The sequence below is a fragment of the Harpia harpyja genome, chromosome 20 (assembly GCF_026419915.1).
Source record: "Harpia harpyja isolate bHarHar1 chromosome 20, bHarHar1 primary haplotype, whole genome shotgun sequence".
Taxonomy (NCBI): domain Eukaryota; kingdom Metazoa; phylum Chordata; class Aves; order Accipitriformes; family Accipitridae; genus Harpia; species Harpia harpyja.
Window position 1 is genome coordinate 20,136,923 of NC_068959.1, and position 22,255 is coordinate 20,159,177.

At 46.1% G+C, this 22,255-nt stretch overlaps 1 protein-coding gene across 5 annotated transcripts in view; it reads right to left on the minus strand.

Annotated features, from left to right (window-relative positions):
* The window catches only part of SIL1 (SIL1 nucleotide exchange factor), a 105,183-nt gene that overhangs the window by 50,809 nt on the left and 32,119 nt on the right, over positions 1–22,255 (minus strand). For 4 of the 5 annotated variants that reach the window (XM_052816563.1, XM_052816565.1, XM_052816564.1 and 1 more), the window contains one exon: positions 489–609. In XM_052816563.1, the coding sequence (XP_052672523.1) occupies positions 489–609 (121 nt within the window). Of the gene's footprint in view, positions 1–488; positions 610–15,917; positions 16,179–22,255 lie in introns of all 5 variants that reach the window. The other variant, XM_052816567.1, reaches the window with a different exon arrangement.

Sequence of the window (22,255 nt, forward strand, 5' to 3'; positions counted from 1 at the left end):
ATTAAAAAATGTAGGTGCAGGGAAGGCTGTGATCTAAGGAGAATGTCAGTAGTAACTGATGTGTAAATGAATGCTGCAATCCTACTGACTGCACCCAGCTGAAAACAATGTTATCTGGCTCAGGTCAACACAAAGCAAGCCCCCCACAACTGCTCTGATGGTTCAAGCTCAGAAAGTAGTTTCAGACCAATTGCTGCAGACATTACAAAGGAATAAATGTCGTTCGAAGAAGCCACATTGCAAATTTAGTTTCAGCATCGTGGCATGAGAAGCCATGAAGGTGTCTTTGAATATACACTCAGGGCACTTCTACTGCCACCCCGAAGGGATCACAAAGGATGGGGCTTAGTTCTCAGCACTGCTGAACTCTTAAACCAGCAATTAAGTCTCAGGAAGAGACAGCAATTGAGTGCATCAGGGAACCCGGCCCCTAATAAAAGACATGAAACCCGCAGCCCACCCACTCCTGATGCTTTGCATCACTGTACCTTTTTCTTCTTCTCTCTTCTCTCGTGTCACTCCTTCCATTTTCGCTATCTGGGAGCTTGGCTTCCCTGTCTCCCGTCTGCAGATTTAATCGTACGTGTGACCCTGCAGGAACAGCTTGACCTACAAACAAAGGTCAGATTATTTTAGGGCATGTGCATTATTTCACCTTTGCGCATGAAGGACGAGCTGAAGGCATGCACTCCTACCCAAGAGAGCCTGGCCCTGCACAGTGAACAGGAGCGGGCTATCCACCGCCAACCACTCTCCCGTCCAGCAGTGCCCCTTTGACCCAAGTGCCCATTCAACCTCGCACAGATGCCACCCTGACCCACTGAACGCGTCCCCGTGGAGCTGGGCTGGCTCCATGCCGCAGGGGAGGAGCGACCCCAAGCCCAGCAGACCACCGGCTCCCTCCTCCCTCCTGGGCCAGTTCTTAAGAGAGCACTAAAACTCTACATCAGGAGCGGATTTGGAGACTATTTGGAGAAAGGGGAATAGGTTGCTGATTGGGGTAGAGTATAAAATACAGCTGCCAAAGTGAAATCAAAGCATACCGCAGAGTACAGCCAGGTACGCTGAATATCAAGTGTACCGAGGCGAGGCTGTGTTGGTTTGGAAATATTGTATTAAAAGGAATATATGATCACTACTATCCACCAACAAAAACACAAGGAATACATTAAGCGTTGGTTTTAAATGCAGAAAAGAGGAGAAATTCAGACTGTTTTTTCTTGGTCACAATTCACCACGAACACGTCACAACAGGCAGCCGTCACACTGGGATGGAGGGATGGCAATATTTGGGTGCTTCTTGATGTTGCTTCATCTTCTTTTAATGCAAGAAATCTGTCTGCTTAGGAGAGCGGGGTCACAGCTGAATGAATAGAGAGGTCTTAGCTGCACACAGACGGACAAACAGACACACAGCTGCTCATGCTCCTCTCTCTCTTTATCTGTTTCTTTTTACCTAAGAAGATGCCTAGGATAAAATAACACAGCATGCAGGAGACAGGTAGCATCTCCTACCAAAGGGAAGCGAAGACAAGGATAATTAATTTGTACAATAAATACGTGCTCTCAAAGACAAAATTCTCTAGTCTCGGGAACAACTGGATTGATCCCTCCCTGTTCAAGACCAAAGAGACATTTCACTGATCAAAGGACCTGGTACTTCCTACGTAAGACTGGGATGTTTGTCACAATTCAGACAAAAACATTTCAAAGCCTAAAGCCATCCAGCAGGTATAAATGCATTTAGAAAAACCAAAAATCCATTTTGGAGGATTTTCTATTAGAACAGGGTGCATTTCTGATAGGTCTTCTTTCTTTCTACCATATCCTGTCCATAGGAAGTTGCATTGGTTGGATAAGCAAGGGGATAGACACGATTATCTTCCCATCTTAAACTATGCAAGGACAGGCTAGAGGTACCTCCTCCACACTTGGCACACTTTCCACCAACGGACAAAAACCTCCTCCTGCTCCTTTACTTGTGATACGTGGGAGCTTTCATCTATATGTCTAGATAGAGGAGCATCTTCCCACTGGCATTGCGTGCCGAACATACAGATACATGAGGATGTCTTCCTCCTCCACGGGCACGAACACCACTTAGGGGAGAAAGCGAGGGGCGAGCAGGGTCCTTCCCTTCCCAAAGCCAGCGGCTTTCCTCGCCAAGTCACAAGCGCTGGGACAGCCCAGTTTACAACCACAGCACTCACGGAAGCAACTCCTGAATTGTCAGACACAGGCAGAAATAAATGTCCCCATTAGAAGAGTACAGTATATTCTGGCTGTTGTGATCCCGGTGCATCTGGCCACATCAGTTCACTCGGTTGCCAGGGGAGAGGAACAAGGCTGATAGGCTTTGCTTAAAAGAAACATCAAAAGGGAAAGCAATGGACCAGCCTCCAGAAGGGCTGAGCGACTCCTGTGTGACCGGTCCTCCCAGTTTCTATTTTCAGCAAGCAGTAAATAAAACGCGAACCCTGGCGTGCATGAGCTCACAAACCCAGCACAACCAAATTAAGGAGATTGCCATCAGAAAAGACACAAACCTTTCCTGCTTCTACTTCTTCACACTTTCCTAAACGAGATTTGACTGAGACCATCCAAACCCCAGAGCAGAAATCTCAGCCTTGATGTATTTAAGCAGTTTTCGTTGTTACAGGGATTTCTTCTCACCACTGTACACAGCAGCACAGGTTCATGCCACAGCAGGACAAACATACTGCTTTATTAAATAAACCAAGAAAGATGTCTCTGTTTTCAGCAAAAAGACTGGCGTAGTCACTTTAAAATATTCCAGACGTTTGAGACAGGATGAGGTCTTCAGTCTTGTTTAGTTTGGGGTATTTTGAAGTATTATTCATAAAGTGTGTTTGAGGGTGGGTTGACTTGAATAATGTGATTAAAATTGCTGATTTAAATGAGCAAGCTGGAAATCCTGAATTTTAATGATGTTTCAATATGTAGTTTCTAGACACTTCCCTTAAAAATAGTTGATTCTCTTTGATTCCTATAATTTGATACTATTCAACAACTGGGAGCACGCACCGGAGCAATACATATGTAAGCAATTATGCAGCTTCACATGCTGTTAATACAGAATCATATTCTTAATAGCTTTTTTCCTAGAGGAAATTATTTTTTACTTATTGTTTGTATTAAGTTGAATTTGGGAAATGAAACTAAATTAAAAAATATAAAAACAAGTTTATATTTAAGCAATTTTCTGACCTTTTTTCTCCTTGACACCTTAGAAAAACAAAAGACGTCTATCCAAACAGGCATGCATTGCATGTATGTGTTACTGAATGAAGCTGAATGGTATCACTTTCCAGAGATCTCCAAATCCTACAGCCGCTAGATATCATCCTGTCCTACTCTCTCACTCCTTATAAACAGAGAGAAGAGTTTCTATTCTAATTGATTTCCCACCTTCAAATCAACTACCCAGTGAGTAGAAATAGCTGCGAAAACCCCTCCGCAAACCTGCAGAAAAGGCTATAGCTGCTGGAGGAGGAAGCTGGCAAACTCCTTCCCCCACAACTGGTTTGTATTCTTTACTACTTAAAAAATATCCCATACTTGGAATTTTTTAAACCACAACTAAACTGATTTGAATATACGTTACTGCATCAACTTGGGTTGATGGATCTAAGAGAAAGCCACGGGGTTTAGGCATACCACTCAGTGTCCCCGATGGGGACGTGCCACCCGCCTGCCCCTCAATCACTCAGCTCTTCGCCTTGCAGCCAAAAAGATAGCGTCCAACAGCTAAAATACTTCCAGAGGATAAAAAAAACCCTTGCCACTGCACGAATGACAAGGTATTTATTGGGAATAAATGTCAAAGCAAAGTGACAGCATTTATTTTCCAAGCAGGAGACACTGATCCTGTGGCAATGCACTGCTAGGACAGTGTTATTCCCGTTCTCAATTTAATCCCTTTATCAGCTGCAGAGACATCAGGACAGGCTTTGCTCTCCCACACGAGCTGGAGCACAACTGCTTTGACTTACACTGCTCTCCGGACAAACCATCCCAATGCCTGGGTGCTGCTATGGGTCTGAGCATCCACAGCCTAAAAACACCTGGTCTTTTGGAGGTCCTTCTAGTGCATTAGCATTCATCTTACTTGGACATGTTCTGTCTGTCCTGAAAGTTGCTTAAAGTGATGCCAAGGAAGAATTTAATTTATAGCCCTATTCCTTTAATCTTGGTCAGCCAGATTTTTTCAGACATACTTTTATTTCTTCTTATAATATATTAGATGGAGTAACAGCACCGGAGTCAGCTTCAAGGCAGCAACTCACTCGCAGGGGTTCTGCTGACATTTATAAACTGATGCTATTTCTCTCTTGTGTTTTATGTTATCAGCTAAACCTGTCGACTTAAATTATTGCCTTGTAACCAAATCACAGTTATCTGTTATTCTGTTATGTGTACGTTTCTGAAGCTCTATACCTATATCAAGCTTTGCAGAGGTTGAAAACAAGACGATAAATAAATAAACAAATGGAAAACAGAACACGCTTCCACCACGCTCACAACTAAGGCAAGAATCAGGCACATTATATACAGGATAACTAAAAGCAGAGGGCTGCTGTGCTGAATATGCATCACGTAGTAATATCCAAGTAACCCTCTCTCTCTTTTTCTAGACCAAGCAAATGATCAACTGTGTTTTCTCACTAAATGAGAAGGGTCTTATCCTGCCCAGCTCCTTTCCAGCACATTATTCCATTTAGTGCTGGCCACAAGTGGTTTTGCTTTTCTGCATGGGGACAGGGCTGAGCCCCAACTCACTACACAGAAACAGGCAGGCATTAAAAATAACCAGGTAAGTTTTACATCATACATAGACATGCAAATCTCATACCGAGATCATGCAATAACTCACTACGCTCCTGGCAGGGGCATCCCCATCCCCTATACACTCCTTGGGCCCGCAAGCTGCCACCCATCAACCTGCTCAGCAAGAGAAGCCCAGGAGGGACACGAGACTCTCCCCCTCCAGAAACACCTTCTGGCATCACTTTGTTCCCTGCAGCAGAGAAATGTCCCCCTGGGAAGGCTTCTGCAAGCAGAAAAAAGGGTGATCCAGCTCACGAAGGCAGATCCCCTGGTTTGTTCCCAACTGGGTGTCCTTGGTTGCCATTGCAAAAAAAAAAAAAAAAAAAAAAAAAAATCTATTAACAGTGTGAAAACAAACCACAGTTATGAGTCAGTAACTAGCTCTGCAGTTCTCAGAATCACCTTGGTATCTGAGCAAGCGTCAGATAATATCTACCTTTCTTTTTGTTTCTCTCGGCACAGGGGAGTGAGGGGAAAGGGACTTTCTTTCTAATACAGGCAACAAAAGAATCCATGAATCAATACGTGAATGTTCCCAGCAAAACAAACCCGCAGTGCTGCGATATTAAAAACAATAAAGCTGCGCAAGATTGACAGAGCATCCGCAAAAAGTTATCTGATGGCACCGTACCTACTCCTTTAATAAAGTAATGATTACAAAAAATACACAAGGAGACAAATCCCAGGAAGCAGCAGAGCTCCCCTCTGCCGTATCGCTGGCATTGCTTGCTCATGCTGCCTGCTCCTGCTACGGGCTCTGCCTGGGGAGAGGATGGGATTTCACATGAGCATGGTGCTTTGGCTGCATGAAGATGCCGCCTGTTTCTCACGCTGAATGCTGGGCTCAGAGGAAACAGAGGAACCAGCCCTAGTCTGACGGGGCTCGGTGCGTGCTCTGACTCCGGACTCTCCCGTTAGTGCTGTCGAGCAAGAAAGCAGCAAAGCCTGGCTTGCTTTTTTTTTTTTTCCCTATAAGGGTGAGTCATACCACTCCTTGGATTGCCTGTTATTTCAAAACAGAACATTTTTACATACAAAAGGAAGGGAAGATGTGTAGAAGACACAGGTCAAGAAGAGATGGATTACTGACGGGAAGAGGAAGCCCAGAGCCTGAATCTCATTTTGCTACTTCCTGCCCCTTTTTCACTCATCTACAGCCTTTTGTATTAGTTTGTTTTCTGGCACTCACTGCTCCTCCCAATTAAGTGCAACAGGAAAAGGTCATTAATATGCTATATATCACCTCTTCCAGATAGCTGGCAGAGAGGTTTAACAGCATCAGGCCTGGAAGCTCCCCCCAGAAGCCGCCCAGCATCCCCTGGCCTTTCCCACTGTACCTCGCCTGCAGTGCAGACAGTGAGGAAGCTCAGATATCTGCATCCACATTTCAAGTAGAAACTCCTACGATGCTGGATGAAATGCTTTACAAAGCCACTTCATGTGCATCTCTTGCTTCCATTAGTTCTGTACTTCTGCTGGGAAACCACAGCTGCCTGTTGAGCACAGCATCGTCCTGGTCACTGCCCAGCGCTCCTGGATTTCTCAGGTCCGCACCATCAGTGAGAGCAGGGGCTCTAATTACCTACTGTAATTAATTATTGAGAAAACTCTTTTATAATCACCACATTTGCCATGCTCATGAACTGTTCCTTAGGCATATGCTTGCAGCATCTGTAGGGGATGGGATGCTGGATGAACCCCGGCCGTGACCCACCGTGGCCATTCCCATTGTGCCACTTCTCCCAGGGGTTGCCTGCCTCGAGGCTGAAGGCAGCCACGCTGCCTCTGCCTGCAAATGAAAAGTCCGGCTGCTGTCAGGCTAGTTTTATCACCATTATTTTGTCTTATCATTGCCCCTCGATATGGACAAAGATTCTGCTGCTGTGCAGAGGGCTGACAAGGATAAGGAGATGTCCTTCCCTTCCTGGGATTACAGAGGAAATCACGAGAGAGGAGTTTTGTCCTTACAGCACAAGCAAACAACTCAAACTGCTGTCTTCTTCTGCCTCCCAGAGCACACAGACAAATACTAAGCAGGAAGGGCCTGATCCCCAAGTCACAGGCATTTAGCTCTCAGCAGCAACTTGTACCACTGCCTTCCAGAAATGCCTGAATGTGATGAAATGTTGAGAGACTGAATGAACAGTTAAAAAAACCTCGACAAAATCAAGGATGTTTCACATAAGATGCTTTAGTTGGTTAGTTTATCTGACAAATCTTTTATCATAGAATCATGGAATGGTTTGGGTTGCAAGGGACCTTAAAGATCACCTAGTTCCAACTCCCCGCCACAGGCAGAGACACCTTCCACTAGACCAGGTTGCTCAAAGCCCCATCCAACCTGGCCTTGAACACTTCCAGGGATGGGGCATCCACAGCTTCTCTGGGCAACCTGTTCCAGTGCCTCACCACCTTCACAGTAAAGAATTTTTTCCTAATACCTAATCTTAATTATATAATACTCCAAGCTATGCTAACAAATACCTTGCAATTCAACCTGTCAAAATGGCGATGTCTAAATACACCATCTTCTCCAATACCGATTTTGTTCCACGCTGCAGCAGAGCCAAGACATCTGAAATATTTTCAAGCTCACTGAGGGTGAATCCATTCCCAGTTCAATGCCCAGCGCTGCTGCTGGCAGAAGAGCCACCCCCAGGAAAAACCCAAATTCACTGCACCGATACATCCCAACACAAAGTGCCACTGTCTCTGCTCTTGCCCGGGGTCCTTATGTGTCTCACAGAAGCAGCACTACTTTCCGCAGGACTTGAACCCTGCTCGAATAAGGTGCAAAGAAAGGGCTGTTCCCATTCCAGTTTCTTATTTAGCAAGAGAGAAGCTACTTACTGGTGCTTGCTGGGCTACTGTTTTCCCATGGCTAATGCCACATCACCATGTGGACTCAGAGTGCTAAGGGCTCCTCACAACCAGGATTACGGGGAAACACATGCCCACGGTAACCTTGGGAGAACTTACTTTCTTGCATCCTATGATTTTTAATGCCAACCGCTTGCTTGCTGCAGTAATAATCATGTCTTTAAGCACCATCCATCAGGCCTACAGCTCAAACATTTGTTTATCTGAAAAGGGTTTTAGAGCCACTCTTTTGTCCTAGTGCTGAGAGGTCTTCTCTGTAATTTGTTTCCCTCGGCAGATATAATGAAAACGTTTTTAAAATGATGCCAGAATCAAATCCCTCCTTCTGCAATTTGATCCGCAGCTAGCGGAGAACAAAGCATCGCAAGGAAGGGGCTTTCCAGTAAGTAATACTTGGTTAGACACGCAAAAGCATCAGTTAGATTTGGACACTCGGCTGGACAACTACTTACAACTGCCAATTTAAACCGATCCAGTGCTCTCCCACAGCACCAGTATTTACGTTGTCTCAATCGATCAGCAAGTGCCAGGGGCCACGAGCCGTTATTCAAACTGGCGGTACCCCGCGAGCACCGGGCTCTGGCTCCCAATGCCTCTTGCCAAATCCACCCGCTGCCTGCACTTGGCTTCGCCTCCGGCTCCAGCAGTGGGAGAGCGGAAGGGAGAAGCAGGCGAACCTGGCGGTGACAGGCGAGGGATCCTGGTTGACACAGTCAGAGCAGGTCCGTTCAACTCACGCCTACCATCGCCAGCGGCCAAAAAGATTATTCTGCACGTAGCCCAGCCTCATGCAGGGGCATACACAGAGCCGAGCTAGCTGCCTGCCTAAAAACCCATCCAACCTCGACCCTCTCATGGCAAGGTAACCACTGAGGACGAGAGTGCTGGCTGTCACGTGCAGGGCACAGCATGTACCTCCTGCAAGCTGTCTGCCGCTTTCCGGGATGCTCTGATATAGTAAGCAATGGAAACAAAGGCGGATGCTAGCCAGGTGCCTGGGGAGGAAGACTCTTAGGGAAGGAGCGACGGGAAGGCTTGGGAGACGACATATGGTGCCTCTCTGATGGGAGTCGCTGCTGTGGCATCTGTTGATGCATCTTCTGCTGCTGCCAATATAGAAAAGCTTCATATGGCAAAGAGCTCCAGCTCCTCGCAACAAGTGCTTCTGCCCTTCCACCTCCCTCTCTGCAAAGGCTTCTCTCTCATTTGCACTGCAACAGCAGAAAATACACCAGGAAAAAAATAATAGCACGGAAGGAAGAGAAAGGGTTGCCCTTTTGTAAAATTGGCAAAAACACATGTTTTCACTTCATAAGCAAATGCTTATCTCCAGCTTCGAGCCAGTAATTTCTTATGCATTACCACACACCCTTGGTTACAGCATGATGCATGTGCTTAGCGATTCAATACAAAGCACTTAATTTATTTTCTCTTCTGATATTGGGCTCGATTCTGTGAACTGTAGCAGTTTAGAGTTTAATCCCACAAAGGTCTGGGCAGCAGAAGAAAGTGGAGATTGAAGCTGTCCAGCCACACTCTGATTATTTCAGCTATCAAACGGCATGCCAGGCTGCACGGACACTGCAGTGACCTTTGTCTCACCATGTCGGCAACTCAACATCCAAGAGAAACTTTATTTACAAAAGCCAGTTTTAATCCCTCTCCAACTCACTAAGTTATTTATCCCCAAGCCTACACTACTTCATAATGTCACTTGCAACCTATTCAATAATTGTCATCCCACAGGTGTATTTGTTATACTAGAAAGCCCATCTGGGATGCTGAAGGCTTATCTACGTTCAGAGAAGATCAATGCAGAATGTAGGCAGAGAAGGACGAGGGGGATGACGAGGAGAATTGAGAACCTGACAAAAGGAGCTAAGGATGATATTTGTCCTGCCAAATTTTAGGCATCTAATACTTTTTTGAGCCAGGCACCACTGGCTTCTTTACTATGACAGAGATTAGCACCTCCAGAACATCATCAACCACAGCTGTCTTCCACATCTGTCACTCGCAGAGTCTCTCTTCCTCTCTCCAGTGGCTGTTGAGATGGCCACCACAGATGAACGTAAGGGCAGAGAAAACCATCCCCAAAGAACATGGCAACACGGAGGCATGGAAAGGACACAACTGCTCTCTAGGGAGGGATAAACCATCAGGACCAACACCAGTAAGAGAACCAAGAGGTCTAAGCTGGCCATGGTTAATCCATGGTTGGAAACAAGGAGCTGAAGCCTAAGATTGTGCAACAGGAGGAAAAAAGGGGCAAAAAGGGAAACTATTTTCAAGGAGAAGGCTGGGAAGCCCAAGAAGATGTCTTCATGACCAGGTCTCAGCGATCCCTGTTCCTGTCCTCAGCTTCTCCGTTTATAACTCAATCAAGGCCGAAACTGAAAAGATGAGACACGTACAACAGAGGAAAACCAAACTCCCTGCTCCCAGCTCCAGCTATCACCGGGAGCGTTTCAGGACACACTGTACTGCTGGCAAGGCATGCAGCTTATTGACTCAAATTGCATCTCTACTCAATGCATGTCAGCTGGCTCATCTCATGTTTTCACACCAGCAGCCGCAGTAACATCCCAGCACCAACATTTCCCCAAGCCTAGAGCATCCCCCCAGAGCCAAGAGGGTCCGCAGACAGCTGGACAACATTTCCCCTGGTCAACACTGAAAGGTGCCTGATCCAAACCACCTGGCTGTGAGACTAGCAGAATGTATTGGAGAAACCTGTCTGCCAGCTACACTGCCATGCTATAGCAAGAATAAATTTGAATAATAAAAACTGGAATAAGAAGATGCCTTGGAGAGAGTGTTGGTATAGTGCTTTCCAAAGCTTCAGTTTAAAGCCTTGTTCTATAGCTAATGCAGTCGGTAAGGGACATTAGCCTAATTTTTGTCAAGAGAACTTGTCAACAATGCAGTATTTAAGATAGACTCTAAGGACCTATTTTATCCCGCAGATGGATCACTAGGAAAGAAAGTAGGTGTGCCACACTTGGTTCACAGGAAAATAAATTGACATTCTCCCTGGGCCTAATCAGGGGATGCTGTTTTATAACACTGTGTGTGTGAGCAGCCTCACATTTTATCAGTGTGCATGCTGCAGCTGAGATCGGATCCAAATCCGCTGTGGAGTTAGACCCAGGAACCCACACGGAGGTGCTTTAGATGGGCCATCGCTGGAGATGGGCAGCCAGGGACACAGAGCCTGTCATTTTGCTTCCACATATAGTAGGTAAAACATTTGGCCCAACTCTGAAGGGTCAGGTCCTTCTACTGATGGTGCCCACCAGCTGAGCCACAACCAGTGGACTGTGATTTCAGGGCTAAGGGGAGAAAAATGGTGGTAGAAATAGAGAATTGGCTTTGCCTCCTCAAGATTACAAGCAGGAGACTGAAATTGAACTTGCCTGGCCTGATTTTTAGAGATGATCCACAGGCAGATCCAGCAGAAAGCAAAGAGAGGCTGTACCCCGCATCTCTAGAAAAAAAACATTTGCATGATCCTGCTCCCATCATACCCCGCTTTAAGGAATTAAAACATTCCCTGGAGCCCAAGTGCATTAATGCCAGCACAGCTTCATGGTTCCCATGTGCCAGCCTCAGAGTTGCATTTGCAACAAGTCCAAGATAACAATGCTGGTGCTGTGGCATAAAGGCTAGTCCGAGACTTGCAGCTTCCTCAGTGGAAAGTTGAAAATGCCCTTTTATTTGCAGTTTTCACTCGAAAGGAACAGCAGTATAACCTTGTCCCAGCTTTGGGATAGAAATCAGCTTGTGGAGGAAGCCTGCAGGAGCACGACCCTGGGCTGCAGACTTGAGGGCAGGAGGGTGGCTCTGCTCTGCTATGGATTCTGCACTCGCAGAAGAACTAAATCATTACAACGGCCAGAAATGTCCCTCGGGAAGGAAATCCTCTCAAAGATAAATCAATAACTCAGTGTAATTTTAGCATGCAGCCAGGAGAATTTACATTGCCAGGAAGTCTGAGAGCTCTGCCACGGAGACAGAGCCACAGCATCATCAAATGGCCCTGCAGCGGTCCCCTGCACAAGAGCTCACACTCTGGGTATTTACTGCAAAGCCAGGAGCCTGGGCTCTGCCATGCCAGGACCTCTATGGACCCAAAACAAAACAGCAGCTGCAGGGATGTGGTACAGCAAAATTCCCTCACGACAAACCTACCTTTCCCTGGCTGCATCCCAGCTGCCCTCCTCCGCAGCGGCGTGGCTGCTCTCCACAGTCATGGCAGCACTGGCAAATGCTTCTGGATCTTACAGAGTAAGAGGCATCCAAATATGAAGCGTGAGCTAAAATGAGCACAGGGGGAGTGCTACAGCCACAGCCTTCACCCCCTGGCCAGGGTTACAGGGGTTCCCACCAGCCAAACCATCCGCAAAATAAGGCGAGACAGTGATATGCTGCAGCACACTGTGATTAATGAGACTGCAATTTACGCAATTATATTAATGCAAAGTACACTTGGACCAATAAGTTCAAGGAAACTAATGACACTTTACAGCACAGTTCAACACTGAGCACTAACTCTAGCAAAAAGAAAAAAAAAAGGCCCCTAATTATTCAGTAGTTGTTCTCCTCCCAGATTTTCAGGGTCAGCTTGGAGGAGGAAGGTGGCCTGAATTATATTTTCGTTTCCAGAACATCAACAGAATCACTAACTAAAGTTCCAGCGGCAAGGTCGAAGCCTGCCCATAGTTATGCATGCCAACCCCCTCCCGACTGCCGGCTCCAGCAAACGGCGGCACCGCTGGACCCAAGAAGATCTCAGGCTGCCCATCCCCTCTGTGAGCGTGTTTATAACACCCACACTTTGTGCTGCTCCTCCAGAGACATGGTGCCAGCGCCCCTGCCATCTTTTTGCTCTGGTCCCCACCATGGATGGATAAACTACAACAACCAATTCCTTAAAAGCTAAAACTGGCCTCCATGAAGCACAGCGTCTTTTACGTGTCTAGGAGTTGAACCTTATTGAAGATAAGCCTGACAAGCGAACACCCCAATCCAGCTGGCAGCAATTTACTGTATATCCAGACCACCTATATATTGCGTATTGTTGCAACCAAAGCAGCCAGTAGATATGGAGCTTGTGCTGCCAATGCACAGAGGACTTGGAAGCAGCCTGCCCGCAGGCAGGTCAAGCAACAAACACGTCCATACCTGCCTGGAGACCCCTGGGGTGGGACTGCTCACCACCCTGCTTCACATGAGCCTGAGGCACATGCAAACCCTGTGGCTGCTCTTTCTCCTTTGTGCTTTTAGGACATGCCATGTGCATACACACGCATGGTCCTCTGTCCTCTTCAGTATGCACTTTTCCCCCACTGCAGCCCGCCTGGAGTAATGGGTGCATTTTGGAGCACCTGTGCTGGCCACAGTCATGTCACCCCTCACAGCCTCCTCTAGTCCCAACAAGCTCTCAAACAGACATGCCCATGCTCCACCAATGCTGATGTGCTCTGAGAGCCTATATCTGCAAATCCAACTTTACAGCAGCTATAGATGTGGTCTGTGTTTCCATATCATTTCGAGACTTGGACTTTGCACCTCTGAAATGCCAAGATCTGCTAGCAGAGCTGATCCAAGGGGCAATTTCAGAGCTTGTGCCAGCACTGATCCAAAGAGCTGAAGATGCATTATGACCACCCCAAACAAAACCAGGACAACCTGTTATTCTCCTACGATGCAGAACATGAAGCTGCCCAAACCAGGGCAGAACAACTCCATGAAGACAACACAAAAAAGGAGACCTCACAAGCACACCTCCGTGTCCGATATAAAACCAAATTCAAAACCAAAATTAAATGAGTGGTCACAAGTTCAGTGTCTCAAGATTGCACTCACGGGCTACAAGCTAGCAAAGCTCTCCTGGTATCTTCCAGGCTCAGCAGCAGCATCCTGCAAGAGGGAACATGCAAAAAGCCAACCCAGTGATGATTGGGAAGACACATATAAAGTAATCCATCACATGGCAATCTGCGTGCACCCAAACGTCCTGCAACACAATTTGAAATCAATAGCAAGACTTCGAAACCTTCAACCATACAGTGAAATATAAAGAACACTTGTAATATTGATTTTTAAAAGAGCCTCAGAGAAGACAGTTGCAAAGGAGCCTGAGAAAGCAAAGCAAAATGCCTGAATTGAAGCCTTTTTTTCCTCAAAAAGACATTAATAATGGATTTTCAATGCAAGAAGGAAAACTGAAACCCACACCAGATTCTCCTGGTAATAACAGCTTTCTGCAAAGCCCAACTATTAATGTAACAGAGACGTCCATCAATCAAGCGCGCAGAAAGTACTTTGAGAGCTAAAAAAGGAGCAAGCAAACATCTGCTTTTGGCAACTTAAATTTTGCCCTTAAGTGCAAAGAACATAATAAATTATCATAAGGTTGGGCTTGAACTCATTTTCTTCCATCCTAGAGAGCTAAATGCTGAGGACAGGGGTAAAGGTACACAAACACGCTGCCGCTGTGATTTGTGCTTGACAAAAAATGGGAGAAACAGGCATAATTTAATTTGTAGACTGAGGAACTCTTGAAAAAAGCCAGTGCCATTCTCAGCTCCAACAAGGCAGCCAGCTCCCAACAGCGAACAAGTAGCAACACCTGCAGCAAGGTGACAGTGAACTATTCTTTGAGCTCACGGCTTTAGCAACCACCTTTCTGTAGTGAAGGAAGTTCTTGTGAACCCTTCTCCATCCTCAGCCTGTCCAAGACTGTCCACACACTGGAGCAGTACCAGGGTGGGATGACAAGACATGCAAACTTGCTCCAAGATGACAGTCGCATCCCTCCTCGCTGCGGCTCTTCCCATTGCCACACACTGCCCGCAGGAGGCTGCGGTGATCAAGGCAGGTCACCGGTGCCTGCATTTCTCAGTTCTCTCATCAAGCAACGCTTCACATTTTGGGTCTGTCCATCCACCCAGAGAAGCACTGACTGGGGTGTCAGCAGCAAACCTAAGAAAATCTGGATTTACACCAAAAAACCCAGCTGCCAAAGAAAGTAATTGGGGTGCCCCTATGCCTCCAATATTTCCTCTTTTTTAAAACACAGTAGGTCAAAACAAGTGCTGGAGATAATGAACAGAATTTACCGATTCAACCAGAAGCTGCAGGCATCACTGTAACTAAGTCTTAATAAATTCTGAAGAGTGACACTATAAAATGACATTACGGAAGTCTGTATTTATTGTCTCCCCCTGCTTTCTGTATCCAAGGTGCTGCGTTACACTTAGTAACAGTTTTTCTCCCCAGCTACCAGTGTTGCAAATCCTGCCTGACACCTGACAAGCTACCCATGGGGGTTAACCCACACCAAATACATGCATCTCCACCCAATATAAAGCTTTGGGGGTGTGAACAGGGATAAATGATTAAACCAATACTGCCCAGGCGATTCACAGGAGAGTACAGACCATCTCCTGGTCTCTCAGGTGTGCTGGTTCCACAGGGCTCACTGCGATGCAGCAGGAGGGTATTTTTGTCCCTGCTCTGCCAACAGAAGCGACGCAGACAAGGAGCAGCCATTGTAGGAAGGCACCTTCATGCACAGCGATGTTTCAGAGCAGAAGCACGCCGAGAGTGGCCAAGCATCACTGCCGCGCAGTCCCCAGGAACGCTGCTGGGCTGCACCACAGCCTGTGCCGGCAGACCAACCCCATCAGCAAGCTCCTGCCCGGCGTCACAGCAAGCCCTGCGCAAGGCATTGGGAGGTCCTCTCGTTCGTCGTGCCAGAACTGCGGGAAACCTGCCCGTTCAGGGTTCCCAGCTCCGCTACCACTGCAACACGCACTTCAGTGACCCTGTATCTGGCTTTTAGACAGCAGATATAGTCTTTCTCCAGCGTGGTCTTCATCGAGTGTCTTGCTTTACCTGTTTGTATAGTATTCCTAAGCCTGCAAGATCACCTTTGCACTCAGGCTGTACATTGGCAGTGCCTTGGGTTGTGGATGGATACCTGACAAGTATAAAGATGCTATTGCCCCAGCCCTGTCTGCATCATCTGCACTGCAGAGGACACAAAAGAAATCATGTGAACCATCTATAGTCCTCTTCAGAAAAAAAAAAAAGTCAACAAAAAAACCCACACACAAATCAGTTCATCAAGTATAGCAGAGAGCAAACAGTAAAAATAGTCAGTGCAGGTGGTTTGACCTAACCTGAGGACATTTGTTGGAGTGGATGAAGGAAAGCGTATACATTTCCTCCTCATAAAGCGGTCACATTAACACCTTTGACTGACACAGCTTGATTTGGAAGACCCTTGGCTCTTCCTCCTCTCCTGCTTGCCAGCAGACCAGGCTTTCCCCGCAGGTGGCAGGGTGAGGTACGAGCTCTCCTCTGTCTGCAGCCTCACTCTGCTCCTCCTTCAGGACATGTCCTTTGCACTTCAGGACGTAATCCAAAGGTTTTGAGAGCATCTGGAGAGATCAAAGTGGGTAGAAAGATGATTAAAACGGGTCAACTGAAAAGCCCCCTGGCTTATCTTCCAGCAAAGGCTATGGCCCCTGGGGTGCCTTCACTCCAGCCTCTGGCTCCTGGCTCCAGCTGGTCTCAGACATTACTTTCTGCTGCCTCTCTCCAGAGAATTCTTCAGCAACTCTTCCCACATTTGCTCCATTCAGATTTCAGCTGATGTTAGCAAGGGGGAACAGTCAGCATCACCACCAGGATTTGCAGCTCCCTCACCACGAGATCTTCTGTCTTAAAAAAGGCATTGCCACACAGAGTCACAGATCAGTTGAGGTTGCAAGACACCTCTGGAGATCATCCCATCCAACCCCTGCTCAAGCAGGGTCACCTCAAGCAGGATGCCCAGGACTGTGTCCAGTTGGGTTTTGAATGTCTCCTAGGATGGAGACTCCACAACCTCTCTGGTGGAGCAGACCTGCTCCAGTGTTCAATTGCCCTACAGTAAAACAGATTTTTCTATGTTTAAACAGGATTTCTTCTATTTCAGTTTTTGCTGTTGAGGCCGCTCTGAAGGGCAGCACACTCAACAGGTGCAGTAGCCACTCCTCCCAGCTTTATATCATATAGTCTGTAAATACCTTCACAATACCTGTAAAAGCCTTCACAATTTGCTACCTCGTTACAGCTCTAGCTAATCGAGATACAGAGAGGTTAATAATTTTTGCATATTATCAGCTGCAAAACAGTGAGATAACTGTGATTAGTAGCAACCTGGTTAGCAGGTTAAACAACAGTATAATTAATGAAGAACAGGTGGGCTTTGTTTCAAATAGGAAAAGCAGCAGATTATATCAAAATGTAAATGCATCTTAAAATACACCATCTCGGTGATAACTTAAAGGTGCTTTTAGAAACACCACCAGACAGAAACGGAAAGGTTTCGCTTGGGCTGAATGACAAATCCTAAAAATAAAACCTGGTCTGAGGTTAAAATGTAAATTGTTGATTAGATCTATTTATTCACACCCTGCAGTGATGGGAGAGACATGCAGCTTAATGTTTCTTCTTTTACTTTGCAGGATCATAGGCACATTCCTGTTATTGCCATTGCCGCTTGCAAGGTCTTTGCAACCCTGGGAGATCTCCAGCAGAAGAACAGAAGAAATACCAAGTGACAGACTGCATACATTAATTCAGTATTCAGATAACATCCTGTTGCAAGTGAATGACCCAAGCAAAACTTCCTGCGGTCTTAAGGAGCAGGCAGAAAATCAGGAGAGAGGAAAAAGAATCTCCGGACTGAAGAAAGATCTTTTGAATCAGAAATGTTATCCTTAATTAGAATTTCCAACACCACCACACTTACCCCTTCCAAAATGTAAACACATAATAAAAATTTAAACTTGAATATAGTGTTGTAAGAGTTCTTGCAATAAATGGGAATTAGTTCTACAAAACATCAAGACAGACCCAAGGAGATTACATTTCATTCCCAAGCTTATGCTGGTAAAGCAAGGCTGGAAAAACAGAGATATATTTATTTTTTAACTCAGAAGCTTCCTTGAGATGCTAAAGGAAGCTGTTTCAGTAAAGCAGAGACATTTGTTTCAGTGTGCATTCAAGTAAGAACAAATGCAAAACAAGCTTCCAGACCTCAAGAAACATCAAATAGCTTTTTTAATTTACCTCCCAAATTCATTGTAGATTCTAAAATGAACGGAGGGCACAGATCACAGAAAATGTCTCACTAAATCAGGACAGCATGATGGATATTCAGAGTTTTCCTTAGAAGAGCAAGGTGCTTTTAAGACAGAATGGAGGAGGCAGAGCACATGGCTCTGAAAAGCGTTTGTGGAAAAAGAAGATCTGTTGCTAGTGTGACCCTATACATAAACATACGGAAAAATTAAAATAAAAAAAAAAAGCACACATGCAGCTCCATCTGAGTAAGAGCACTAATTTGCAGGCATGAACTGTGAAGGACCAGGACGAAATATTCCTCGCAGGAGCCATTTGACTGTGTGCTGACTGCCTGAAAAAAAAAATCTGACTTTGTGCTCACCCACCTAGAATCAGTTTTGTAGAAATTTTAGTAAGCAGGGTCTTAGCCCACGGGGGAGACTGAAGGAAGGAACAGCCAGAGCAAGACCATGGGGCAAAATAATTTCTTCCTAATTATGAAAAAGATAATGCTGTGAAACTGTGTTTTAGTGATGTACATGACCTACACTGAACACCAAAGAAAAGGAGGGTTTAGCTCCCAGAGCCAGGTGTTTTTGTAACAACTGTCAAACACACACCAGGGACCAAACCCACAAGCTCCCAGAGCATATGGCCACATATGTGTCTTGGGAAAAGAGTTCAGAAATGGTCATTCTGGCCACAGGCTGTATGGTACTATAGTTCTGCATGGGCTAAATGGCACTTCTGCTCCAAGAAACGTTGAGTCAAGGCAGGCAGTCTGGATGCAGAACCAGTGACATTAAAGGGACAGATGTGGAAGGAACTGGAAAGATGGTGCATCCTCTCAGCGATGGGGCAGACCACCTGCCTCCATCACGGCCAACCTCAGCCAGCAAATGAGATACAACACAGGAGAGCAGTCTGAAAACACAATGTCTGCATTGTATCAATAGGTCAAGGATTAATTTATGAGATTACATAATAAAATTGCAAATTTAGGGGGGGGGGGGGGGGGGGGGGAAATCAACTCTGCAGGAAGGCCTGATCTCCAGAGCTGCCAACCTCTCCAAGAGTGTGTGGTCAAAATATGTCCAACAGCAAACCCAGCCCCATGGTCCAGGAGCAGTGCTGCTCTGCTGTCATGCCACAGGCCAGGAATTAATTTCCAAACCAAGAAAATAATTGCTCTTGCAGCCCTCTGTCACCAAAGAAGAGAGAAGGACGGCTTCGGGTAATCAGGAGGTGCTGAGCTCTGCTGGCACAAGGAGCCTTACCCTGCAGCTCAGAGCTCACAGTGTGCAGCAGCAGCTGGATGGCTCACTTGATCTCCAGCATCTGTGATAGTGCTTTGATGGGAATTCAATGCTTTCCTGGCCACAGGAGCACCCTCCAGGGTTTCGTGGGGATGGAGGTCCAACCCGTGGCTAAGCAAGCATACATTGCAATGCCTGGAATGCTTGTCCCACAAAACAAGATCATGCATTTGAAGTGTGAGAGGGTTGCTCTGATTATATTTGGTCAAACCTTCAGAACCATTTAAGTGACTCTGGAACCCAAGCCACACTTTTGAAAAACACTTTCCCATAATAGCCAATGAAAATGTTGGAGCCAAGGTCCTGGTATGGCTTGCTTGCTCTGGAAGGAGCAGGGAAGATACTCAAATTGGAAATTCAAAATAACCAAGGCTGGATCCACTCCCAAAACATCTTCCAGGAGGAAAAACATTTTTCTTCCAAAGCACTGTTACAAGCTTGAAATAAATGTGCAGACTGTTAGATAAAGACAGAGATAAAAATAGGCCTGTTATTAAATACCTCTTCTTTAATGAGGTTCATCCTTCTCAACAGTCACATGAAGGTTATTAACGTTATTGCAGAAAATATAGCATGCTTGCACATAAAAATCATAGCAAGATATTCCTCATCACCCAGCACACATTTAAGCATCTCTCAGCAGCTCACATGCTCACAGCATCCCTGGCTTGGCAGAAAGAAGATAAAAGAGAGGAATAAGAGATGTCTTCTCTGGGAAACAGTCTCTCTTCTTTCAAAGCACTTTTTCCCCTCCAAACAATGTAAATTTAACCATGTAAATGATTCCCACTGCTTATGTCTACTGCTATACAGCTGATACACTTATTCCCTTCGCTAATGCTACACTTATAGTAACACCAGTCAGAGCATCATTAAAGCTAATTCGAAAATATTTTGAAAAATGCAGCCTAACTTCCTCCTGTTGCACAAAAAAAGCCACTTGACTCTCAAACACCTCCAACACCTGGTTTATAACCACTTTAAATTAACCCGTAACACACTGCGGAGCATGGAGTCATACATGCAGATAGCAAGAGTCACAGTTTGTCTCGTGAAAATACATCATTACACCCTTGTTTCAGCTATGCCCAACATCCAAGCCCATGTCTATGTGTTAAAGAAGCTGCAAACTTTTATCTCAGCTGCTCAGAAGCATAATTAATTTTTGGCAGTATGTGCATCACTGCAGAAGACTTTTATAACCAGCTTGTTTAATGAAACCAGTAACACCATGGCCAGTAAGGGAAAGTATTCACCCAGACACACCGAAAACCCATCTCAGCCCCACTCTGCTCCTAAACCTGAGCAATCCCGGTAGTAAATTTAGAGTTTTTTCTCATGAACACTGGTGCTGCCAGGATATCAACAGTTCTTGAAATGACAGAAGACAACAGAAGTTTTCTCTGCATTTGGGGGGAAAAAAAAATTGGCTTCCAGTTCATTTCACAAATACTGAACCTGATACCCTCACAGATGTGCTGGGAAAACAATGGCTGCAAAACCTCCCAGGTCACGAAGAAGCAGATAGAAAACACAGGGAACAACCCTGAGTCAGACCAGTACCCGGCCATGCTGAACACGTCCCACTGAGTGGCCCCTTGCCGCCTATCCCACCACTCTGAGAAGTGCTGCGCTGGGGCTGGGCACAGCCACCAACCCCTGCAGTTCCGCATAATTAAAACCTGCAAGTTAAGTGTAGTGACATGCAACAGTCCATGTCTGCCCAGTTCCCAGGAATGATTTAGTACCAGGAGCTATACAGTTCTGAGGTCTTACATTATCAAAATTTAAATATCTATATACTGCATATACAACGTGCTACAAAATATATAATCAAATCGCATTACTACACTCAAATTAGAGGTGCAGAGTGTTTTTTATAAAGTGGGAGGGGTTTTTTTTATTATTTTAATGTGCATGTTCAGTTACTGGCCTATAAATTTCTGTTATTTGCTACCATTTCCCATTTCTTAGTGTGAATGACAAAGGCTCTGCAGCTCTGACCTCTCCTGGAAAAAGTCAGCTTTGTGCCCAAGGACCCAGCCCACTAACATTCATGATTTGTTTCATGAGTGTTTCAACTACACAGGTCCAAGGCTACAACGCTCCCAGCATCTCATCAGGATGCTGGCAGCAGCTCCTGGCAGCTCACCGTGCTGGGGACAGCCAGCCCACACCTGCCTTACAGCCAGGACGCCGGACTGCTCACTGTGCAGTGCTGCAAGCCATCGTCTGCACATTGAAGAGACGGCTTGACAAGGACCAGGTGTGCATACCCGGTGGGTGCCCTCCAACTCCCCAGCTCAGGGAACCTGCCAGTAAAGAAAATCCAAGTGGATAATGCAGAGCAAGGCTGGAGACAGGTAACAGCACTGCCCTCATCTGCACAGCTGAGCCAGAGGGAAAGATGCTCGTACAGACAATATCTCCACGTCCAAGAGTTGGCATCCTTCAAACACACCCTACTCAAATAGCTGTTTGAGATACCGCCTGTCTGCACGCTGTCCGAGCGTCTCTTGAGCAGTCCCAATCCTGCCCTCTTACCAACAACAGGCAGGGACACTGTTATCCCTCTTACACGGATGAGGACTAAGGCACAGAGACTCTGCTTTACTTGACACGCCTGCCCTCCAGTGCCCCACACCAGAGCCAGAAGTGGCACATGGAGCTTCAGCCCTGGCACTTTTGCCAGAGAAGGCTTTCAGTGTAAGGAGGAATTAAGCACAAGCCAGTGTTAGGGAGATGATGCATCCTGTGATGTGAAGGTGAGAAGTCAAGGAAACCCCACAAGGATGGGGAAGCTGAGAGAGGAGAGCATGAAGGCATGTGGTAATAAAAAGAAGGACAGGCACAAGATACATTTAAGATATCAAAAGCCTCGTATGCAAGAGGTCAGATGGAAAACAAGCAGAGGAAGAGCTACTAGTGGCCATAACTCTACCTCCAAGCACTGAACATTTGCAATTGCTCTTGAGACTGCCTGGGCTTTCCTACCTGCTGTAATCACCCTGCAGCTCTCCCTGTTGCTGGCCAGAGAAAATTATAACAACTCCACAGTCGAGATTTTCCCCCTCTGCACATCAGTAACA